This window comes from Protomyctophum parallelum (assembly GCF_964188405.1).
Source record: "Protomyctophum parallelum genome assembly, chromosome: 20".
Taxonomy (NCBI): domain Eukaryota; kingdom Metazoa; phylum Chordata; class Actinopteri; order Myctophiformes; family Myctophidae; genus Protomyctophum; species Protomyctophum parallelum.
In genome coordinates, this window is record NC_139718.1 from 35,141,277 (window position 1) to 35,166,664 (window position 25,388).

The 25,388-nt window shown below is 45.8% G+C and overlaps 1 protein-coding gene across 1 annotated transcript in view; it reads right to left on the reverse strand.

Annotated features, from left to right (window-relative positions):
- The window catches only part of myt1lb (myelin transcription factor 1-like, b), a gene marked incomplete at its 5' end in the record, with an annotated part of 112,833 nt that overhangs the window by 41,905 nt on the left and 45,540 nt on the right, over positions 1–25,388 (reverse strand). The window contains 5 exons of the mRNA XM_083791822.1: positions 1,246–1,362; positions 3,823–3,913; positions 10,893–11,027; positions 18,355–19,339; positions 19,770–20,014. Of these exons, the coding sequence (XP_083647948.1) occupies positions 1,246–1,362; positions 3,823–3,913; positions 10,893–11,027; positions 18,355–19,339; positions 19,770–20,014 (1,573 nt within the window). The remainder of the gene's footprint in view (positions 1–1,245; positions 1,363–3,822; positions 3,914–10,892; positions 11,028–18,354; positions 19,340–19,769; positions 20,015–25,388) is intronic.

A 25,388-nucleotide genomic window follows, 5' to 3' on the forward strand; every position in this document is an offset into this window, starting at 1 on the left:
TGTGTCAGCCAGTTAAAGATGCAGGAATGCTGTGATTTTTGTACTTTTTCTGTTTTGTATGTGTCTATGGAGTTAACATTACTTTAATAGATCCCCAGGTGTGGTTAAAATATTCCAATATGTCTTCCCTGTGTATTTTTTGTTTCTTCCTGAAAGCTCAAAGCCTTTGAGTCAAAATGCCCAGTCGAAATACACCAGTTTTAGTGACATCACCCCTCCCCTATAGAGCGTCGCAGTACCGCCCCCTCGAGAGACCCGGAAAAGAAATCCCCGTTCATTTTCCTCATAGACTTTTCAGAAAGTATTTATTTAAAGACGTTTACGCCACGGACCAAGCCAACTCTTGTCGTGACAAATCATGACAACAAACACAATTTTTCGGGCCAAACAAATATTGTGTGTGTTGTCATGATTTGTCACGACAAGAGTTGGCTTCGTACGACGCTTAAAAGGTCTTTCAATAAATAAGTTTTGAAATGCCTATGGGAAGGAGGAGGAGACAAAATCTTAAACCCTCAGCATCCTTATTGTGGGGGAAGCTTCCGTAGCCCCCTGAGGGACCATACAGGTCTTCATCAGGGCGAGAACTGCTGAATACCTTAACTGGTCAAAACATGTTGGCAATTTTCATACAATAAACGTTGTGTTTAACGTTACATCTTCTCCTACACATTTTATTGTAGTACAATGGAGTTACTGGTTTAAGCGCTCAGCGTTACAATGCAGCTCACACACCGCTGAATCCACCGCCTTTAAGACACCAACTAATACCTCATGTCTTTAAACACAACTCTAATCTTGACAGCGGATGAGAGACAAACAGAGACAGACAGATGGATAGATAGATATAGATATTGATCGCTATGGGTAAATGCAGGTGTCGTGGCAGAAACAGCAAACTATGAAACACAGGATAGGTACAGGTGAGAATGCTGCGATAAGAATGAGATAGTAATGATGATAAGACTAATACATAGAGTAAACATCATAATATATTCTCTCAATACAAATAATGTCTATTAATGTGCGTGTGCGCGCACGTGTGTGTCTGTGTGTGTGTGTGTGTGTGTGTGTGCGTGCGTGCGTGCATGTGTGCGCGTGCGTGCCAGTGACTGCTGCTTGCTTATACATGTGCCGTGACCTATGGCTCGTCTGCTTCCCATCACAGTGTTTCAGGTGGTTCCTTGACTTCATTTCTCCCTGCAGTGCAGTGGCGCGTGGCTGAAGGCGGAAGGTGAACCGTACCTTAGCACACGGTCAGAGGCCTGGTTGGACTTGGGGACTCCTCCTCCGTCACAGCTCTGGTGCTTCTCCTGGGCTTTGGCCAGCTTCTCAGCTGCGGCGATGGGACACCCCGATAGGCTGTATAACGAGACGGGCGAGAAGAGCTGAGTGCGTGGCACGCAGTTTTCGGACGGATATTCCGAGAAAGGTCCAAACTGAAGTAAAATGTTTTCCGCTTAAAAATAAATAAAAAATAAAATAAATGGGGAATGGCTTGTTAGGCTACACTTGTCATCCGGCCTGCCCGAAGACTGTGGCACATCTGTCTCTGTCAGCCGATCAATCTACAAAACATGTTCTCTCTCTTTTTTTTTAGGGACGTCTGCTCTGCAGCGGCAGTCTCTGGTTAAAATGTAAAATCATTAATTTCCATAAAGCACTTTGAATAACAACACCACGGGCAACAGCTTGCATATGTATGCTCGAGTGGCTTAAGAGAATTCTCAGAATAGATATTCCCGTAAGGGCAAAGAAATGTGCACATACATATTCCCCGAACATCCTATATTGCCTTCAGACATGTGCACGCACGCAGTCACATTGCATACACACGCGCACATACTACAATACACACACGTGTGCACCTAAGCCAGCCCAGATGTATACGTCGCACTGAAAACGACAGATCTACCAGCTCACGGCGTTGGTCGTCATGTTGGTTGTAGTTTCAGTGAGGTTGCAGTTTACTATTGTAGTGTAGGCTACTATTTTTGGTGCACATCCTACAAGAGAGTATAAATGATTCATTAAATGAGTAGTTTTCAACCAGTGGTCCTTGAGGGGGTTCCAAGTGGTCCCGAATTGAGTTGGTAACCAAATGGACCCTTATTAGATCTTTTACTCTTGAGAGCGTAAAATTTAACCAAATGGACCCTTATGAATCCATTTGGTTTAATTTTACGCTCTCGAGAGTTAAATTATTATACATTTGCATTACTTAATTTACAAGCAGTCTACACAATTAGAGGATGTAAAATAATTGTTATTTTGATCAATGTTTGCCTGTTTTCTCTCCTATGGTACCACGCCAATACAGCATGGAATTGTGGACACATTCTTTTGGGGAGGCAGTTTAGTGACCAGGATTACTGCATGTTTTTTGTGAGGGTACCTACTACCTACCCTAGGGGACACGGGGAGAACATGCAAAAGAATGTGGACACATTCTTATTCAACAAAATATTACAAGTCATGGGTCTGAGAGGCTAAAATGCCCAATAAATTAATGGACCTTGATATGAAAGGGGTTGAAAACCACTGCATTAAACTCTCACACAAACACACACACTAAAAACAACACGCTACCCTATATAAGGCATAAGATTCCCTGCAAGAGAAGTGACCAAATGTGACAAAAGGCTTGTGTCGTTATTCTTAAACCCCCATTATTCTCCATCCGTGCTGTCAAGCCGCACTCTGTCAGCGACCCCGCTGGAGAAATGATCTCCGACAATGGCCTGGAGCCAGTATACAGGTGTTAAGTCCCTGGTCCTGGGTACCTGTCATAACGTCCCTGCCCACGGCGAGTCGATCCCCTCGCACTTATACCAGCCTCTCGCCTCTTGGTAAAAACGGAAAGTTTGCCCGCGTGCGTGTGACTGTGCATGTGTGTGTGTGTGTGTGTGTGTGTGTGTGTGTGTGTGTGTCTATCTCGTGTCACTAAAGCGCAGCAGGGAAGCGTTCCTGTCCCTCGCAGGTCTGCACCCTTTCCTGTCACCCCGGCTGAGTGGCGGAGAGGTGCTAATGGCTGCCGCGATGCCCCGACTCCTCGAGCATCTGCTGCTGTGGGGTGACACTCCTCCCTCACTGTCACCTCACCGCCGTCGCCCGACCGTCTGACAGCTTCTGGCAGGAGTGTGCGCACACTGCTATTTCAGTACGACACCCCACCCCCACCCCCACACACACCTGAACCTGATAGATGCCATTTATTCCCCATGAACCGATAAATGATTTAAGTCACGGGAGGTGCTGCGAAACACTCACACTGTTAATAATAATATTCCCAGTCTGTAAAAAATAAAAATAATAATAATAGAAGCCTAGATATGTTGCTTGTGAACGATTCCGTTTCACACTGGACATTGTAAAGGAAAGGGCTTTTGTTTTTTACATGACATTCATTGAATGATTGAACACTTTATTCACAGTTTGCAAATACTGTAGTACAGCGGTACGATTTTACAATAAAAGGATAACACAAAAGGATAACCTACTGTGATTGTGAAACAATAAGATAAATACAAAATAATAAATAAAAAAAGACTTTTGGACAAATTGGACATGCAGCAAAGTGTCAATTTAACCGGTTAAATTGATACTCCATCATTTTGCAGTGCAAAATGATAAATAAATAAATAAATAAATAAATAAATAAATAAATAAATAAATAAATAAATAAATAAATAAATAAATAAATAAATAAATAAATAAATAAATAAATAAATAAATAAATCCCAAACTGAAGAGAACGGAGGATGCGACATGGAACGACGTACAGTATACGTCGTTCTCAGACGAGCCGAGCTTGTCACTTACCTCCTGTGGGAGTTTCGGTTGCTATTGACATGGCCGCGTCCGGTGCAGCCCAGCGTAGGACACTTAAGAACATTCTCATACATTGCCAGAACTTCGTATCGGACAGACAGGAAGGAGATAGGGAGGAGGAGGAGGAGCGAAAGACAAGGGAAGGTTAGGAAGCCACCGCAACAATCACGCATGAATTCTATTAGTGTGAGAGGAGCTTGGCATTATAAACATCATTAAGAAATGAGCCCGCGTGAACTCGCATGGCCTCTCCCCTTCATTTTAATGAACACTATAGTCTGAAAGGGGCGAGCACCATATTGCTCCCACTTATCCGTGCCTTTCAAATTAGTATTCATGGAATGTGGACAGCCACGAATAAAATAGAAGACATTTATTAAGTCTAATAAGGACAAAGCTGGCAAGACAGACACGCAAGAAAGAGACAGGGGGGACGGACGCTGTTTTGGGAGCATGCAGGGAAGCAGCCAACAGCTAGCAATCATGCAAAACACAAGTCCTCCGAAATCAATGGAACCAATAGCCAGACAGACGGAACAAAGCTCTGCAAGCGTGCGTGTGTGTGTGTGTGTGTGTGTGTGTGTGTGTGTGTGTGTGTGTGTGTGTGTGTGTGTGTTATCATCCCGGCGTTGTCAAGACAGAGAAGCGCTTGCTGCCTTCAACACCATTTACCATTAAAACACTCCGTAACCGTCTTCCTCCATCCCCCCGGCAACCAACCGGCCAATTAGATTAATGATCTATAGATGTCCGAGAGGACCTGCCGGAGGTTCCTCGGGCGGGGGCACAGAGAGGGGTCGTCTAGACGCCGGTGCAGTGCAGGGCCAGCCAGAGAGGACCTCCCCCCCCCCCCCAAGGCGGCAGATTCATCATTATCACCCCCTTAAACTTTAACCCCTCCTCGTCGTCCCCTCCCAGACATACTAATTAGCGTGCGCTGCAGGTAATTGGACAAAGGCCCCGCCCGCCACCTCCATGTGCCAAGAAAAGCCGCTCTGCATTATGCATGTTCCACTTTTTGTTCAGGGGTGGAAAGTAATTAAGTACTACTACTACTTAAGTACCGCACTTAATTAGAATGTTGAGGTATAATTTGTACCGTACTCGAGTATAGTCCTACTTTTACTTCTACTCCACTGCAGTACATCTTGGATTGGATCCAAATATTGTACTTTTGTACTCCACTACCTTAATTTGAAAACTTTAGTAGTTACTTTGTAGCTTTTGAGGTAGATTAACCAACCCTATAGCCGATTAGTTTTGACTTGTGAAATGGGACATTCTGCATAATGAGTTTCTTCTTTTGGTACATTTTGATACAGATACTTTTCAAGTCAATTCCAAACTTGTACTTGTAAGAGTATTTCTACATTGCAGTATTGATACTTTTACTTACGTAAAACATTTGAGTACTTTTTCCACAACTGCTTTTGTTCCTTGACCTGGTTGGCCGCAAATACATATCATTTTGGGTGTCCTTGACATCAAATGGTTTCAGGACCGCCAATATAGCAACATAGGTTTTTCAGAAAACTGTTAGGATTCAGAAGTAGGATCGGCCTTAACCCATTTTCGACCTGAGGCCGATTCTTAAAGAAATCTCTTCCTAGGGTAGGTACCCTCACAAAAACACGTCTCTAAACTGCCTCCCCCTGGCCAGCCGGGACGCCTGATGGAGGGGAAAGGAACTGGTTGGAATAACGTGCTCCTTCCACGCGCTACGTCCAACCAGGGAAACTCCCCCCTGTCAGGTGTAAAGGAGCAACTTGGACACTCAAGCATGAAGGAAGCATGAGTTAAGTCCGTTGCTCTCCCTAGGTTGGCGGAGGGTGTGTAGAGCCCAGGATCACATCACAGGATGATTGACACAGGGGTGAAAAATGGGTTACAAAATCGTGGGACAAAAAATATAAATATAAAAAATAAAATAAATAAATAAATCTCTTCTAAATACAGTTTTCTGAAAAACCTATATGTTTCTATGTCAGTGGTGCTCAACCTTTTTGATGACAAAGACCCCCAGAATTATCTGGATTTGGCCGCGGACCCCCATCTGAAAATATGTTGTTCCAGGGACACCCCCACCAGAAGCCAAGATTTGAGTTCAAAACGTTTGCTCAAAGATTTGGGCCACATTTTCACGATTATTTCCTCTACTTTTCAAAAATAGCAGATCTACAAGCTTGTAGATCTGCACTATTTCAATAGCTAAAGTATAACATAAAGCTGAAAACACCAAAAGGGGTTTAGCGGGTTAAAAACAAAAACACAGATCCCTGCGCGAGGTGATTAAATATTTGATATTTTTACAGAGGAGGAAGAAAAGAGGTGCAAAATGAGCAAACATGAACGGGACTTAATGAATTTGAGGCGTAATTTAATTGTCGTTTCTCACGTTCCCCCTCGGAAACGGGTCCTGCCGCAAAGTATGATTTCCAAATTAAGCGAAGCCGCCGCATTAATAATACATCGTCCACTCAGCGCGGCAAACGTGTTAATAGGCGGTGAAGATTTCTTCATTGCTGTGAGTGGGCCCTGCAGGCAGTTAAGTTGATTCCGCCCACTAAAACTATGAGGGAAAGATGTTGGCCGACTACCTTTTTTCATATAAAAAAAACCCCAAAATCTAACCTAAGCTGTGATAACTAAAACTGAGACTAGATATATTGACCATTTCCTCAACAAATAGAAACTAGACTAACATGTTAGGGGCGGGCTGGACTAGCAGAGAAGAGATTCAGTACGTACTGGAGCATAAAACGACTTATTTTTTTGTTGTACTATAGTACAACTAAAAGACGTCGTTTTATGCTTGGGTTGCATGCTGTTTAATAGCAGATCTGCAACAAATCGTATGATATTTTGTCCACTAAAACTAGACTAACGGCAAAACATTTCAGCTGACTAAAATGTGACTAAAGGTAAATGGAATGTTATTGTATGGCGGCGTAGAGAGAGGGATGGCCCTGTCCGCACACCTGTGGGATTGACGGCATATCAACGTGGCTGATAATGCATTCTTTAATGTTTTTTTGTTGTTGTCACTTTCGCATTTATTTTATATTTTTTATGGAGGGACAGACAGTATAGGCTGACATGAAATGGGGGAGAGAGATGGGGGGAAGACATGCAGTAAAGGCCGTTGGGATCGGGAGTCGAACTCGCAGCACGCTGCCAGACTGGATTACCAGCCGAGGTGCCTGGACCACTGAGCCACGGCCCAGGCCTGATAATGCATTCTTAAACAGAGACCTGTCAACACCTCATGCCAACCCGAGAGGCTCACCTTTCAACAGCGCTATAGCACTGTGAAGACTGACGGGAGGCGCGCACGTGCGTGCGTGCGTGTGTGCATGACATGTGTGTGCGCCTGAGGGTCCAGGACCACTATGGTGTCCTCAGAGTTGCTACTTTTTTATTTTTAGATTAACCACTGGAACTCTATAGCATGCATATTCTTGGTTGGAAAATAGCCAATCTACAAGCTCACACCTATACTATTTTCAACAAAAAGTATTTTGTATTATGTGTAAACAATCAAACAAGAACGAGAATAGTCTCAGCCTTAGTCCTTAGTCTGAAAACATTGAAGACCCCTGCTCTAATGTATCCCTTTGAAGTCAACCAAGTCAAATCCTCAATAAGTGAGAGGAGAACTTCTTCATCTTATTATTTATTTTATCTTTGGAACCAAAAAAAAAAAAAACATTCTGTGCCGTATCGATGATATCACTTCCCCCCCCAAAAAGTCAGCTCCGTCAAACCAAGTGAGGAAGAGGAGAAGGAACACAGAGTCATCACATCCCACAATCTCCAGTGACAATCAATTCCAAACCTATATCAACCCAACTCCATTCTGGGGTTTGACCTGGACAAGGTCAGAGACACTCCCAGAAGAACCCGTCCCACATTTCGGGTGAGTGGAACACACCTCGAGGTATAGGGACCTTTGTGTTTGCATATAGCTCGCTGCGGAACACAAGAGTGTCACATTTGTGACCAGATTTGACTGAGAGACTGCAATCGCGCACATTCCAGCTTTTCACCAGAGGAGAAAAACTTTTTTTTAATTATCTTTTTTCAAAATGAGTTAATAGCACAGGCAGACTCTTCACATACTAGAGCATGTCTGAAATTGACATGTAAATATGAAAAAAATGCTTAAACATGTAGCTATTGTAATGTTAGAGACCACAGAAGTGAACCTTTCAAACCTGTTTTCTCAACTCGCTGTTTTCTGCAAGACATCACTCTATAAGCCATATCTCCAAAACTGGTGGGTCAAACTGAACAACCAATATGTCAATTTGAAGCTATGATTCCCTGCTTTGATATGATATGAAATGAAAAAACAAAAAATTAAAATAAATCCAATGGCAGTCTCCCAGTCAAATTTGGTCACATTTGATAGCGCTGTCCTTTACAAGCCCCGGGGCTTTATATGCTAACTAATTTCTATGCCATTATTGAGGCCCCTCTTTTATTTTGATTGCAGACGGGGGTCGTGGCAGATCATGACTTGATCTCCATGCTGCAGGGTTAATGAATCGCGTAAAAGGGGCTTTTATAGAGAAGTTTGCACAAGGTTGAACGAGACTAAATAGCCGGGGTGAAATATCAGACGGGAAAATCGCTATTCATTCAAGGCTAATGTTTATCGCCATCTCAGTTGATCCGTGCCGCGTGGATATGAATAGGCTGCTGCTCTTCGGTGTAACTGGATTTAATTGAGCAAAGAATACAAATCCATGAATGGGGGTTTGGCATGCGACTGACCATGGCCACAGCAGCCTGTACACGTTCTGAGGACGGTCCAGCTTTGTGGGAATAAATAATTGGCATTAAAACATCTACTGCAGACCAGTGGTCTTCCAGGGTTTTCAGGCCAAGGACCCCTAATATTAGGGTTTTATACTGTATTGTATAAAACTCTGTCTACACATTGTCATTTCGATTAATATGTTATAAGGCATTATAAATGAGCTTATAATGCGTCATATGTGAAACATAGACGTTTCGGCTATCCAGCATCATCAGTGTATTTTCGGACATTTACTTTAACTATTTGAAATGGTTTACAACAGTAAAAATGGAAAATAAGGGATAAGGGGTAATGGGTGGCGCAAGATAGGGCCCCAAATCTCTTCACTGAAGAATACGGATATACGGAATTACGGATATACTATGAAGATGCAGTTTATTATTGTGTAGTATAGAGGGTATGTGCATGCATAAAGTGAATGGCCAATCGAGTGGCAAAGGGAATTTAATATCACGTAATGTCATCGTTTAATGCAATCAGATAGGACTTTTCTTTGTGGATGTATGGGCTGTCAAGGCCAGAAAGTCGTTTTTTTTTGCCACTCAGTAGGCGTTTCCGCATAACTTCCGGCTATGATGCATACCCTCCATATCGTCTCTGTCGGGTGGAAAGTGGAAACCTCATTATGTCCAGAATGGTTGCCTTTCAGGATTCAAATTCAAAAGTAGCATAAGTAGAAGGTCGACAAGCTCAAAACATGTCGCTATACTATACGCAGCACGTTTCGACCTTGTGGATCTGTTACTTTTGATGCTTTTGTGTGACGCTGCAGTATGATCAAGTAGGCACTGCAGTAGGGTGTTAATTTACAAAACAAAAAGATGAAAAGTTAAAATGTGGAGATAGGAGGTGTCTGCCCGACAACAGCGATATATACTAGTATGGAATTGAGACACATGCAGTATAGAATCTAATATAAGTTTAGCCTCCCTGTACAATCTCTACCAATGGATAGCAAATCTAAACTTGGGTGCCATGTATGTGCACTGTGTCATGCCTCTGCCTACACACCGAGTTACATCTGTAAGTTATACGCCATTTACGCACATATATACTGTAGCTGTGATTGGTCTCCTGTGCTTTCCGTGCTGTGGCGACACACAGACATACACTACATACGGTACAGGCACACCCTGTTGTAAGGCCATGCCGTAAAAAAAGATAACTGAAATATAAAATAAAAGCATAAAACATTAAAACTGTTCCTTTGGCTAGAGGGCGTACTGTACGTGTGCACTGTATAAATATTAACGTTGAACAAACATGCAGACCGACGGCGATAATGGAAGCAACAAGCGGTGGGTGGGATTGCCACGCGTACGCTCACTCTCAATCACTGTCAGTCAATCCAATGGAACGGGCTGGGGCCGCATGCGCGCTTAAGTAAATCACCGATTGACAGGCCTCTGACAGTCCCACCAATCACTGCACGCCGACCGCCATTATGCACACATCAACAAGGCCTCGTTTTCCACGGCGCACTAGGCAGCCAATCGACGAGCACGACAACCGCGACCCCTGCATGCGGGAGTTCAGCTGCACAGCTGCTGGTACTCAACGCAAGGGTCTGGGGTTGGACGGGGGCCCCCACCTAAATTATCCACAGTTATAGGACCCAAATGGACCCCTTGTGGAGCTGTGACTCTGCGTGTCCCATATGGAACCAAATGGACCCGCCTTTATGGGTCCATTTGGTTCCATTTGGACACTTACATTAGCATGATGGGATCGCAGAGATGAAAACATCGCTCCAAATGGAGGTCAGTCGCCTAATGCATATCAAGCTGGGGAACCTTGAAATAAACCACTTAAACCCTATATGGTTGGGCACCCTGGAGTCCCTCAGGGCTCTATACTAGTGTCTGTCTTTTCTGTTTTCTGTTATTGGGGGGATTAAAGCTTTCGCCACAAAAACGACGACGTGCCGCGTTTGCGAGCATCGTCTATATCGCCTGCGGAAGCTTTCCCCTAAATACGGACGCTGGGGTTTAAGTGGTTTAAAAAGGAGCGTCACTGTACTAACTGTACAGCCAATGTACCCCTCCTCTCCCATACAGTGCACGTCACATGATCGTCGAGCACTGCATGTATGACAATGACAACAGTGTTTACTGTTGGCTCACACACATGCACGCACACGCTCACACACGCAAACACACAAAAGTATTACACAACAGCACAAATCATGCAGATTCACAGGGGGGGTTTTAAAGAGGCGGAGCTTAAGCGAGGTTCTTACTTTCTGGCGGTACCCTGTCTTTGTGCGGACACCCCGACAGGCTCCGGTGGTGAGGGTACAGACCGGTCACGTGGCCCGTGCCGTCGCAGCCCGGCGTCGGACATCGGCTCTCCTTCTTGTCGCCGCGCGAAGAATCTGCGGTTCGGAAAAGGATGACATATCGGTTGCTGTCGAGCAGAAAACCTCTTATCTCCACATTCTAACTTTTTGTGTTTTTTTCCCCCCCTCCTGTAAATGAACGCCCTACGTGATCATACTGTACCACACAGCGTCACACAAAAGCATCAAAAGTAGCAGATCCCCATACCCGAGGCGGGGTTGGCGAAAGGGCCTTTCTGTGTGGAGTTTGCATGTTCTCCCCGTGTCCCCTAGGGTAGGTACCCTCACAAAAAACATGCAGTAATCCTGGTCTCTAAACTGCCTCCCCCTGGCCAGCCGGGGCGCCTGATGGAGGGGAAAGGAACTGGTTGGAATAATGTGTTCCTTCCACGCGCTACGTCCAACCAGGGAAACTCCCCCCTGTCAGGTGTAAAGGAGCAACTTGGACACTCAGGCATGACGGAAGCATGAGGTCCGTTGCTCTCCCCATGTCCCCCATATATGGGGACTAGGTTGGTGGAGGGTGTGTAGAGCCCAGGATCACATTAGATGATTGACACAGGGGTGAAAAATGGGTTACAAAATCGTGGGATAAAAATAATATATATATATAAAAAAACAAAGTAGCAGATCCACATGCTCAAAACGCTGTGTGAAGCGACGCGTTTTTTAATTTGAATCCTGAAAAGTAACAGTTTTGAACAGAGATGGTTTCCAGCAACAAATACAGCATATACACAACACATCACATAATGGAAAGCAAAGCTGGACAGAGAGCACCAAATGAACGCCAAAGTGTCATTCACGCGAAACAACACATTCAAATGCCTGATTGCGTCGGAGTGCGAGCAACACAAAGACGCCACGCCACTGAAAGCTCGCTGACCCTGGGGGAAAAAAAGAAGCAGAAGCGAGGCTCGCTTACGAACCTACTTCATGTACAGTATATACGGCTGTAACCATGGCGACCATGTAATGTCAGGCGCAAGTTTGCTGTGACTAAAAGCGGTATCTTTACAGATGTCAGCCGGTCGCTAGGGGAGTTTCCAGAACATACTGTATGTTACATGTGTGGAACCATAAGGTGAGATATGAAATTACTATAGTAACAGAAGATATTTCACATCACTATAGGCTATTTAAAATGTGCGGCGAGTGAGACACAGCTGAAACGGGAGCAGATGGTACTAAGATGATTATTCTTTGTTTTCCGATGATGGAATTTCTTTTTTTCTTTTTTTTTACTTGGGCCTAAGGTAAAAGTAGGAATAAATATTTATACATAAATATACTTGAATAAAATGCCTGTATTAAAGCAGAGTATGTAAATAGAATGTGTCAAAGGTCGTGTCTATAGCTATGGTCCATAGCTCTAATGCGTTGCATTTAAAGTTATGTTACTCTCAACTTCCGCCGCTCGCATGAATGCAGACCAGCCTCTCCTCTTTAGCGTAAATAAAAAGAACATTTTTGCTACTCACCAAAACAAAGGCGAGTTGTGTCATTAGAAAGCCTACTTTCCTTAGTGGACGCACTCTGAGCCCCCCATCACACGTATAAACTGTACTTTTTGGCCAGAAAGGGATACAAATATTCTCTATGAGGCAGTTCTCTGGGCAATAGCGGTAGAGGGCGCAGCGGAGTAACTAAAAGTATTTTTTAAATCCCCTTTTGGCCAAAAAGTACCGTTTATACGTGTGGTGGGGGGCTCAGAGTGTGTCCACTAAGGAAAGTAGGCTTTCTAATGACACAACCCACCTTTGTTTTGGTGAGTAGCAAAAACGTTATTTTTATTTACGCTAAAGAGGAGAGGCTGGTCTGCATTCATGCGAGTGGCGGAAGTTGAGAGTAACATAGCTCTAAGAGCTATGAACCATGAGCTATGTCTAACCAAGACACATGATCTGACGTGAATTTTTACCTGGTTGTCAAAATAGGTTTTTCTCCTGAGCAAGCAGGCATGCAGGCTCTATTAGCGCAATGGTAAAACACTCAGCACTTGCACTGTAGGACCGAGTTACATAGTGCAGCTTTACAACTTTTACTTAAAAGTACAAAAGCATTGGCATAACAAATATGCTTTCCATAACCAAATTGAGTTCTCAAATGTTTTTTCTTTTTCAAAAGATATCAGATCTACAAGCTCACAATGTGTGGGCTATTTCACAATCTCTGAAGTCTGAAATTAGGGTTGTGTATTAATCCTACATTAACATTTGTGAGGAGGACAGACCTCTGAAATCACTCCGGCATAACCATAAACAAACTCAATACGCCCAAATATAGGCCTGTCACTCTGATTCAGACAAACCCGATACAGTCATTATATAGGCCTATATGGAGAGCAGGTTGTCCAGGATCACGGAGTTGACCACTATGTGCATATACTGTACGTCTTGCATATGGGCGTGCATAATATATGGGACTGACACACTTCACTCAAGGGAGTGTGGTGGCTGCCATCGAGTTATTTGGATACGTGGGTGTCCAGAATCACCGATCCGAAGCGATACGGTACAGTATATGGATATCAAGTTGTCCGGAACCACCGTATGTGGGCATAAAAGGGATAAAATGACTGACAGATAATGTCTATACAGAAACCTCCATATATGGGCATACAATGGACACAGGTAGAAAGACAGATACCCATAAGTAAAGTAATAGTACGTAAAAATGATACCCGAGTTAAATGTACTTAGTTACTTTTCCACCAATGTCCGATTCCGGCACATCGGTCCTTCCTATTTTTACTTCAAACGAACCTGATCTCTCTGTGGCTTTTGGAGACTGCACAAGGTCATTTACATGATATCTATTTGCAGCATTTGATTCATTGAACGACTTAAGCATGTTTTGATTATGTGCGTTGTTGTGATTATTTGTAAAAAAAAAGTGAGGGGCGCTAATATATTTGGCGCCCCTCAAAAATGTTCCTCCTTTCCTCACCCCTACAATGCAGCGCAAACCTCCCCATTAAAAACCCCAAATGGCTGACGGGAGGTCTATAGTGTCTGCTTTCTGTTATTGTGGGGCGGGCATGAAACCCTTGGCTGATTTTGTAGTTTGGTTTCCAACGTCCGGTTAAAAACCATAGCAGGCTAAAGACATGGCAGGCTGCATGATGACACTGTACATCGATGCAAACAACGCTGCAGCTAATGAAGGTAATAATGGGTGTAGAAAAAGAAAGAAAAAACAGGTGCGCTTCCTCTGGAAACTGCCCTTTGTTTAAGGCAGTGGGTGCTCAGCTTTGAAAATAACTTAACTCATAAACCAACTAAATGGAAAAAGCGGCACTCCAACATAAAAGATTAAGACTGGCTCTGAAGAAGGCTACTGCCGAAACGCGTCAGTGTTCTTAATAATGGGTGTGTTAGATTTTAGATGTGTCAATACAGTCTGTCATGCTTGCACATTGGCATGCCCATATTTGCTCTGATTTCCCCACGCACACGCGCACACACACACACACACACACACACACACACACACACACACACGCACACGCACACGCACAAAACAGGCGTACACACAGACCCAAAACCCACCGACCCAGCCCCACAGGATGAGATTGTCTTTCCCTTCCCAAAACCTGGCTCTCCTGTTTCTTGAAAAACCCCGCTCAGATACGGTTACCACCAAAAAGCAATGATGCCAAACCCATGCCAATGGGCTTCGTTTTACTCAAATAGCAAAGCATCCACCTTAGAGTCACTTTGACTCCAGGACAACAAGGGCAAGGATTCTTCTATTCTTACATTCAAGATCTAATTGTTGCCTGTTGCAATACGGGCCTCAGGATTTTCCTTATGTTTTCATGTCATCAAAATGAGGACTTAATAAATGCAACGTCATCCCGTATCGCTAATGCCCGAGCACTGCCGAGCATTTGGGTGCTGTGATGAATCAGATTGCGTGACCAAATCGGAGACTGCAGGCCTTATCAAAGAGCTGGCATGGAGAGGGTGGAGGGAAGGGGGAGGGTGGGACTGGGGTTCAGACAGCACCACAGAAGGACAAGACCACTAATTAAAGTTTTGCAGGCCTCTGTAATCTGGTACCTCTCTCTACCTCAGGCCTTTATACTGCAAAACCAGCCGGGGCTGAAGTGGCGGAAAAAAGGGGAGGAGGAGGGGAGAAAGGAGAACCGGAGGGGAGGGCGGGCGGGCGGGAGGGCGCTTATAGGAAAAAGGGCAAAAGTGAGAGATGGCAGAGAGAGAGCACACCTACTCATACTGTACATTTGGTACAGTGAGTCACACTTGAAACGGCGGCGTCTGAACATCATTCATGTTGAATATTTTAAAAAAAGCACCTCATTATCCCCCAGCCGTATAGCTCCATCTGTCTGTGTCACGTTACGACACATGAACTTTGGTGCAACATCGTGGCTAAAATGTCGTGTCTGGCCTCGCTGGGCTGGCAACGATATAGTGAATGGGGATTCCCCCCCGTGTGCATTGATAAAGGAACTGAGGCTGTACTGTAATGCGGTAAAGAATAGCTAAATTATAACATAATGTATGTGACCACCAAAAGGGGTTCCCGCTCAAAATGGGTTTAATGCCCGTTTGTAAGAAGGTGTCCTGCGCCGAAAATAGCTAATGTGCATTGTGCAAGCTCACAGCACGTGGTGCGACACGTTGTGAGCTCGCAGATGTTGTATCTATACTCGTTATACTACAATTCAGATGTTGTATCTATACTACAATTCAGATGTTGTATCTATACTACAATTCAGATGTTGTATCTATACTCGTTATACTACAATTCAGATGTTGTATCTATACTCGTTATACTACAATTCAGATGTTGTATCTATACTCGTTATACTACAATTCAGATGTTGTATCTATACTCGTTATACTACAATTCAGATGTTGTATCTATACTCGTTATACTACAATTCAGATGTTGTATAGTCTTTATACTAAGTATAATTCAGATGTTGAATAGTCTTTATACTAAAGTAAAATTCAGATGTTGTGTCTATGCTCTTTTTACTAATATAATTATGTGTAATTCAGTCGTTCATGGACACGCACCATTTAATGCATATCGTCTGTCGGGTGGGAAACCTCATATGTCCAAAACTGTTACTATTCGATACAGCGAAAGAAACGGATCGGCAAGCACGAAACACATTGCGAATCTGCTACACTCAATGCTTGCGTATGTCAAGCCGTAGTATGATCAAGCAGGTTGTTAAAAAATCACGAGTTCAAACATGGAGACAAGAGTTTTCCGCCCTGATGGCGATGACATGCTGTACAGTCTGATGATCACACATGCTGCGGCGTACTGTACTGTACTGTACTGTACAGTACAGTACAGTACAGGCGTGCCTGCATCCGCTGCACGCCCGCCTGCGGCCCCGCGGCGTGGTACGCACAGCGGAGGAGGAGGAGGAAGAGGAGGAGGAGGAGGAGGAAGAGGAGGAGGAGGAGGAGGAGGAAGAGGAGGCACATTAGGATGCAAGAGGATATTGATTGTGGCCGGGTGGACGGGCCGCGCTTTGCATAGCAAATGGCCTCCATTACCATACCATCTCTGGATAATTAATGTGCAGTCAGTGGGCCTGTCGCTGGTTATCGGTCATTCGGATACTGTTCAATTTCCATCTCGGCCTTCGTGCCTCTTTTTAGGGGAGCTGCCTCCCCTCCCAACCCCCCCCCCCCCCCCCCCCCCCCCCCCACACACACACACACACACACACCCCACCCCACCCCACCACCGTGTTCCGTGTCCGCCCCGCCCTGCCCCCTCTCCAGACGGCCGTGCGTTATTTATAAATCACACACAGGAACCGTTGGTCAACTAGTGTCTGCCACTATCTCGCCCCGGGGGGGAAAGATGCTATCGCGACACGACCGCCTCGCGTCCTCTCATTATTCTGGCATTAGCCAGACACGGGGGCACATGGAGTGCTTTTGAAAATTTGCATTTTGTGTGGCATTTTAACTTACTGTAGGTTGTGTCTGTGTGTGTGTGTGTGTGTGTGTATGTGCGTGCGCGCGTGCGTACCTGATGCTGTGTGTGGCATTTAAGGTGCAATGTGGACCTAGCTGAGTTGCTGGGGATTGTTTTGTAATTGCTGCCCTTATCTGATCACTTACTTGTGGGTGCCTATGAAATGTGTTAGCCTGTCTTATCATCAATAGAGCATTGTTCTAGTAATGGCCACGGTGAGAGGATTAATCAGGAGCTAAATGAAGAAGCCCGGCACGTGGAATACTGAAAATGCCACTTTAATGTCTTCCTGACAGTACGGTCTATGTGTGTAGGCATGGAAACAAGACGCACAGCAGATACTGGTGCTGCTGGGTGACAATTGCCTTGCAAGGCCTGACTGTCTTTGTGCTATATGATCAGAAGCCGCCACAGTCTACACAGCACTGTAGGCAGTGTGGAATATAACTGTTGTTGTAAGGGACGATCGCATGGGGGTATACACTAGCCTGGCATGGCTAGACTAATATCACCGTGTAGATATTAGTCTGAAGATTTATTTTCCAAGGGGTGGTTACAAACAGATCCCAACGTCACAGCAAAAAAAAAAGTCTTACTTTGAATAGTGGGCTCTGATTTGTCACCCACAACTCTGGGGTGAGCGAAATGTAACTCCAACCGAGGACAGAGTACAGACCAATCTCCCCAGGCCGATTTGTCTGGTTTCCAGGCTAGGTATACGCTGCAAGAACATGAACATACGTACTATAAACAAACCCACTCGATACCCCTTAGAATGTGTCCATAGCTGGGCAGTAGACCTCTGTATATTATTGCAATGGTAGCCTCCCTTCACGAAGCCCTTGTGCTGTGTTTAAAAATAGTCCGCTTTACCCCAAGCTGCATCGCAGGAAGAGATTTGTGGTCCTAACAGGCCGTGCAGATTGCCATTACTTATGCCTGACAAGCCTACCCTCTGATGTTTGCACGCTGGCCTATTTTAACAACATAAGCTGCTGCTGCCGCTCCCGTTGCCACCGAGATGTGCATTTCCAAAATTGTCTGGAGAAAAAAAAGGGGGTGGTGGGGGGGGGGGGGGAATTAGGGTTACAGTGAGGTTCCCAGAATGCCCGCTAGCCTCTGGAACAGCATAGAGATGCAATGGCACACACTGACAGACAAACGTTTTTACTTGCGTTGTTGTGTGCAATTGCGGAAGCATGGACTTCGATGTTTTCGTTGAGGGGGCTCCCGAATAGATCATTATAGGTCTGTGAGTTTGAAAGTGTACAAATGGAACCAAATGGACCCTTATTTGGTTCAATTTGTACATTCTACGACTTATTCTCTCACCCTTTCAATTGTTCTTGCATGGCATGCATAGGCATGTTTCATCTCATACAGTACTCACCTTTATGGTAGAAAGGCTTCTTCATACCGTCGTGTAGCCGCGCCTTGCGCTCGACGCCGTAGCCGTGCCGCGGCCCGTGGTCGTCGTGGCCGCCGTAGCGCACGCCCTCCCGCCGGGCGGCGTCGGCGGCCATCTTGTCCCGCATGGCCTTGGCGCGCTCCGACTCCAGCGCGATGGCCTTCTCCAGCAGGGACAGGTTCCCTTTGGTCATGTCGAAGACCTCCTCGGAGCGGTCCGACGTCACCGAGGTGGTGTCCTCGTCGAAGTCGGCCCGCTGGTGGTGGTGGTGGTGGTGATGGTGGTGCTGGTAGCGCTCGTCCTGCGCGCAGCTGGAGAAGGCCTTGGAGCGCGGGCTCAGCTGCTCCTCCAGCTTCATCAGGTTGACCATGTCCGAGTAGTTCCTGTCCAGCGTCCGCCGCTCCTCCTCGTGGCTCTGGTGGAGGTGGTCCTCGTAGGCCCCCGGGTGGAGCTGCTGGAGCTGCAGCTGCTGGTGGTCCCCTCCCCCGCCGCCCCCGCCCCCGGAGTAGTGGTTGAGCTGCGACGGGAGGCCGCCGCCGCCGCCCGGCCGGTCCACCGTCGACTTGGTCTCGCTCAGCTTGCGGGCGAGGTCGAAGCACTGGTTCCGGAGGCACTCCAGGCTGCTGAGACACACCTCCTCGTCGCTGTCCTCCGGCCGCCCGCCGCCGCCGTGGCCGCTGCCCCCGTTGCGGTGGCAGTCGCCGCGGCCGCCGTTCTGGAGAGCGCCGCCCTCGGCGTACTCCTGTCCGTCGTCCATGTCGTCGGCCAGCACTGCGCCGTGGCCCTGCGCCAACAGCTTGAGGGAGTCCACGGTCTCCCGGACCACGTCGCTGTCCACGTCCAAACTCAGGTCGCCCTTCGCCGCTGTCGCGTCGCCCCCCTCCTCCTCCTCCTCCTCCTCTTCATCCTCCTCCTCTTGCTCCTCCTCCTCCTCATCCTCTTCCTCCTCCTCCTCCTCCTCCTCCTCCTTTTGAATAATAAATTTAATATTTTATTAGACAATATATAAATGCAAACAGCACAAAGTACAGTCAAGCATTTGGTCCAAAAGGGTTACACCCAAACAACGGTCCTGTTTCCATTCTGCTCCTCCTATGCACTCACACACAATCATGACATGAACAATAATTTAAAACAACAACAATTCTCAAAAGCACGGAATATACTGTATGTACAGTATATTCAACATTCAACATTTGGTTGGCAAATGCGGCAGTGCAAACGAGCGCTCAATGTTGAACCCCAGCGGCGCGGGGTTTCCTTGTGATGAATGCACGCCCGCAGGTTCCAGCTCTGATCACTATACGTCTCGCGGCTTCAACGCTGGCCAGCCTTCCTTCCTGGGGGCTCGGTCATCCCACACCCGAGTAGCAGTGCTGTGAAAGGTGACTTTATACCTCCTCCTCCTCTTCGTCCTCCTCCTCCTCGGCACTGTTGGAGGAGTTGCTGTTCATCTCCGACTCGGTGGCGGCGAGGTAGGCGGCGTCCTCGGCGATCTTGCCCAGGTTGAGCAGCGACTTGGCCACCAGCTCGTCGTAGTTCTCGTACTCATCGTTGTTGTTGTCGTCCTTCTCCGTCGCCGCCTGCAGGCCGCTCTTGGGATTGCCTCCGCCCTCACCGCCGCTACTCATCCGATCGTCCTCTGTTTGTGCATGGCGGAGAAGGAGAGAGAGAGAGAGAGAGAGAGAGAGAGAGGGAAAAAAAGCCTTGTAATTTCATTTCCGTCATTCTATTTTACTGCTAAATCAGATTTCTGGGCTCTGCCCCTCTAAATTTGATAAGGAACTCTTTGCTTCCCCCTAATAATTTACTTTGAGAGTCTTAACAGCAGCTTGCGTGCGCTGACTTGGACATGAGTGCAGGAAGTGGAATATAGTGGATTTGGGAAAGTTCCAATAGAAGAGGCTGTGGTAAAGGAGAATAATGAAACCAAGCATTATATCGTTTATATCCTTTGCTATATTTGGACCAAAACCTTCCATTTTGATTTTTTTTGTATGCCCACAATCTTCAACTCGCCATGCGGCAGTCGGAAACCTTTGAATTGGAGGGAGACATTTTTTGGACATTGTAAATGTCAGAAATAATACGATGTTAGGTCTACAACAAGATGAACCCCTGTCGCTCCTCCATTCATCGTTTTTTTCCGTTCTCAAAAGTCCTCTTTTCATTCAATTCATTTCAAATTTTTTCTGAATTCTTTTCACATGCCTAATTGATTCCGACAGGCTGCGAAAAGGTTACTGAATCTCTTCTGTCAGTAATTTCAAGCACTCACTCTCTGGAGCACTTCCAATCTCCCCTTTCACATTTCCGCCCTGAACTGTCAAGAACACGGTGTGTTCACATCGGCGCCACACTCGCCACTTAATCCCTTTTGGGCGGGAACCCCTTTTGGTGTTTTAAGCATTAGGCCTATGTTATACTTTAGCTATTGAAAAATAGCAGATCTACAAGGTGGCGCGCTACGAGCTTGTAGGTTTTTGAAAAATCGTGAAAATGTGCCTCAAATCTTTGAATATTCTTTCAGAGTTTCAGTTTTTAACTAAAATCTTTGCTTCTGGAGAGGTCCCCTGGAACAACATATTTTCAGATGGGGGTCGGCGGCATATTACATATCATTTTTGGGGTCCTTATATATATTATATATTATTATAATATTATATAATCTTATATAATATGATATAATCTTATTATATATATCTCAATTATAATATTGAGAACCACTGATATAGAAACATGAGGTTTTTCAGAAAAAAAAGGCATTTTAAAAATACATTTTAAAAATGTCGACGTCAGGCCTAAATGGGTTAAATTCCTGCGGAGGGAAAGGAAACCCAAGGGCCCACCACGCAGAAATAATAAATGTGACTTTGATTTCTGGAGGGACCGAGAGAGAGAGTCACCTGACAAAACACCAGCGAAGTGTAATCGGCCGCGTTGAAATATGAATTAACGCCGTATTCAAAAGACTCATCCACAGTCCCCCAATAGATGCGTGCGGCCGTACATTTCCATAAGATCAAAGATGTAAACACGACGGATATATACTGTAAAAAAAAGGAATGCGAGCTCATCTTTATGTGCATACACAAACACCCACAAACAGCACGCTTGGGAAGAGGTTTACGCCGCACGCGGGCTGCACAATCTTTTAACCCATTCTGACCTGAGATCAGATTCATACAAGGTTTCCGCCTGACACACACTGGTCTGATGAACCCATTCTGACCTGAGATCAGATTCTAAAAATGTCAGTCGCTCTTCGATTTTTCAAAAATAGCAGACCTACAAGCTCGTATCGCGCCACTCGGTGGCGTGATACGAGCTTGTAGATCTGCTATTTTTAAATAGCTAAAGCATAACATGATGCTGACACCAAAATGGGTGCCCGGTCAGAATGGGTTAATGCATATCGTCTCTGGTCGGGGGGGGGAAACCTCATATGTCCAAATCCGTTACTTTTCAGGATAAAAAAAAAATAAAGAATAAAAAGAAGCAAATAAATAAAAGCAAACGTAGCAGATCGACAAGCTCAAAATGTGTCGATTTGCGCTGCGTCCCGAGCTTGGAGATCAGCTACTTTTGACGCTCGTGTCACGCTGTATGATCAAGTAGGGCATCATTTCCAAAAGAAATATGAGAGATAAGAGGTTTCTATGCCTGACAGCGACGATATACATATACGGCGTACGCGCAAGACAGACACAATCTAATGAGAGCAACACAACACAACACGTAGGGCTTAGCAGGACAGAGAGCCGTGGACCAGAAAGAGAAATACAGTCACGAATGAGCGGGTACACATCTCGACAGCTAGCGGAGGGCTTCCCACAGCAACCATAGGCTATACTGTATACCAAAGGGTTTAATTTTTTATGCTATGAAACATGGCACTGGAAAGCAATTTAAAGAGCAATCAGGGTACACAAAGGGGATCGGGAAAGCGAAACAGATTGAGGGAGGGGGGGCCGGGCGGCGAGGGAGAGCGCCGCTGTGGCCTCAAATGGCTCTGGATTAGCTCTACGGCAATGTGCGTACCATGAGAGTAGAGCAGTGAAGCTCCTTTTCAAAGCTTGCCAGATTAGAATCTGCCTAACAACCAACCGTGTGTGTGTGTGTGTGTGTGTGTGTGTGTGTGTGTGTGTGTGTGTGTGTGTGTGTGTGTGTGTGTGTGTGTGTGTGCGTGTGAGTGTGAGTGTGTGTGTGCGCGTGTGTGTGAGTGTGAGTGTGCGTGTGTGCGTGCGTGTGCGAGTGTGCGTGTGTGAGGGGGGTGGGGGATTCATGGAGAAATGTATCTCCATTTCATAGTATAATAAAAGTGTCACAAAACAAAAAAACAAGCAAGAAAAATAATACATAATACAAAGTGAAAATAGCCGATCTACAAGCTTATACAGTTGTAAATGTGCTATTTTCACTAGTTTGGGTCCCGGGAAAACAGTACCTATACAGTAATTTCTCTGTTGGGTCTGGCGCTAAAACGTCTGGGAACCGCTGGCGCAGACAGTGCTAACTAACAGCGTCTGCGCCGCGCGCGGCCTTGACTGCTCTGGACGGCGGCCTATAATGAGCGGCCAGGTGGGGAGACGTTCTGACAACAGAAGGGTAGACGGAGGAAGGAAGGAAGGAAGGAAGGGAGGGAGGAAGGAAGGAAGGCTGCGTCTGCACTGCAGCGGCGGCATTAACGCGCTGGGTGGGCTAGAGAGAGCCTGACGCACGACGCACCAAACAGGGTTAGCGCACCGCTCTCTCTCTCTCCCTCTCCCAGCTTCATTCTTAATTGGACTTGAAGGCACTTGTCAAGTCCAATCGCAGCATGCGGGGGTGCAAATCTGTATCTGCTGGAGAGAGACCTGCCAAATCTGCTGTTTTGGGGCAGGGGAGGGGGGGGGGTGTATACGGTGTGTGGGGGGAGGGGTGGTACGATACGCGGGGCGAGCCTGGCGTGGCCGTGTCTGGAATCTCTCTCTGTGTGGAACCTGCATTTCCAAAGGGCAATAAATAAATAAATAAAAATGCCCCATGGTGATAAACCGGACCTATATATTATTTGCATACCAGGCCCTGATTGGCCCCTCACTACTTTGGAGGGAGTGAAATCCAATCACGACTGAGCGCTGCCAGACCAAATCTGCAGAGGGGATTTTTTTTTTCTCCTCACACAGGCAGATTGGTCTGGTTTCCAGGCTAACGTGGGGCAGCAGTTTCTCAAATCACATGCAGTCCTTAACCTGCATGTCTAGACTTAAAGGAGCATTCAGTGATTTGGGTGATTTGGAAAACCCGCCCTGGTAACAAGACATGCACATGCACACACTCTACAGTGGGGGGACACGCAACAGGCCAAAAGCATGTGCACCAAGGCCCGCCCCCACTCGGTCAAGATTGGAGGAAGGCCCCTCTCATCCTGATTGGATGAAGGCTGGCAAACCCTATAGCCAAAATCAAAACCTACGATTTTTTTACCCCAGGGGTTAACTGGGGACTGGGAGAAACACCTTATATGGTCAGCACACTCTATAGAAAATAATAATCACTGAATATACCTTTAATAAACCTTTTTTTCTGCCTACACCAAATCTCTTCACCAAAATGTGCTGATCTACAGCTAAATTACAGCTAAATGTGCTGATCTACAGCTAAATTACAGCTACTTTTGGCTATTGTTCTCCCCCCAGAATATGCAGAGAAAACTGAGGTTATCACCTATAAAATATTACCGGAACATCCACCTTTGACAACAAAAGGAGACACTGTGCTGAAGGAAGTTAAGGGCTTCAAGGAAGATAAGGACTTCAAGTACCAGTGTATGAAACTCCAACCTCCCCCATCAAATCCAACTCAGCTTCTTCTACCTACAGTATATGCAACAATAGAGTCTGTTTTCCTATACGGCAGTGATTGCTGGACCCTGACGCCAACCCTGCTCAGTACTTAACATTGTGAGCTCTGGAAGCTACTAAACAATCAACTAGGCTGCGGTCAGAAACTAAAAACCAGGTTTTCAAACATAAACATCAAATCGAACGACACTCTCATCACTGACAAGCTTGATGTGGCCAACTATATTGAATATCTTCTTTACAAACATAGCAACAACTCTGGTTAACAAACTGCCCTTCCACTCTGGGCTCTTTGGTGTAGACGATTTGTAAAGACGTTTTTAAACTAGTTATGGTAACAACTGATGAGGTACTTAAGAAATTGTGCCCTCCAACCCCACAAGGCCCCACTGCCATGACAATATTCCCTCCAAATTTCTCAGAGACTCAGCCATCTCGTTAGCTCCAATCATCACCCATGGTAAACCTCTCCATCAAACAGGGACAGGTCCCCCAAGATTTCAAACTGACCAAAGTAACCCCCCTGCACAAGAAAGGGAGTAAATTAGACCCCGGCAACTACCGCCCTATTTCTATTCTAAGCTCCATCTCGAAAGTGATGGAAAAAATAGTATATGGGTTTAAAAGTATCTTGCCATAAATTAATGTACGAGTTCCAATCTGGCTTCAGAACATCCCACTCCACTGACACATGCCTTCTCTATTTGAGCGACCACATCAAACATGATGTGGATGCTGGCAAATACTGCGGCATGCTGGACCTCCAAAAGGCTTTTGACACCGTGAACGACTCCATACTGGTTAACAAGCTAAAAGCAATTGGTTTCGATAGCACATCAGTGAGCTGGATGCAATCCTACCTGGAGGGGAGAGAACAGATGGTGGAGGTGAATGGAACACTGTCCCCCCCCCCCCCCCCCCCCTCCCAGTGAGCTGTGGCGTTCCACAAGGAAGCATACTAGGGCCTTTACTGTTCCTAATATATGTAAACAACATGACATCAGCTTGTGACTGCAACTTGTTCCTGTTCGCAGATGACTCGGCACTGCTAGTCTCGGACAGGAACAAACTGCAGGTTGAAAAGGCCCTCAGCTCTGAACTCGGTAGAATCTGCACCTGGCTCGCTGATAACAAACTATCTTTACACCTGGGAAAAACTGAATCTTTGGA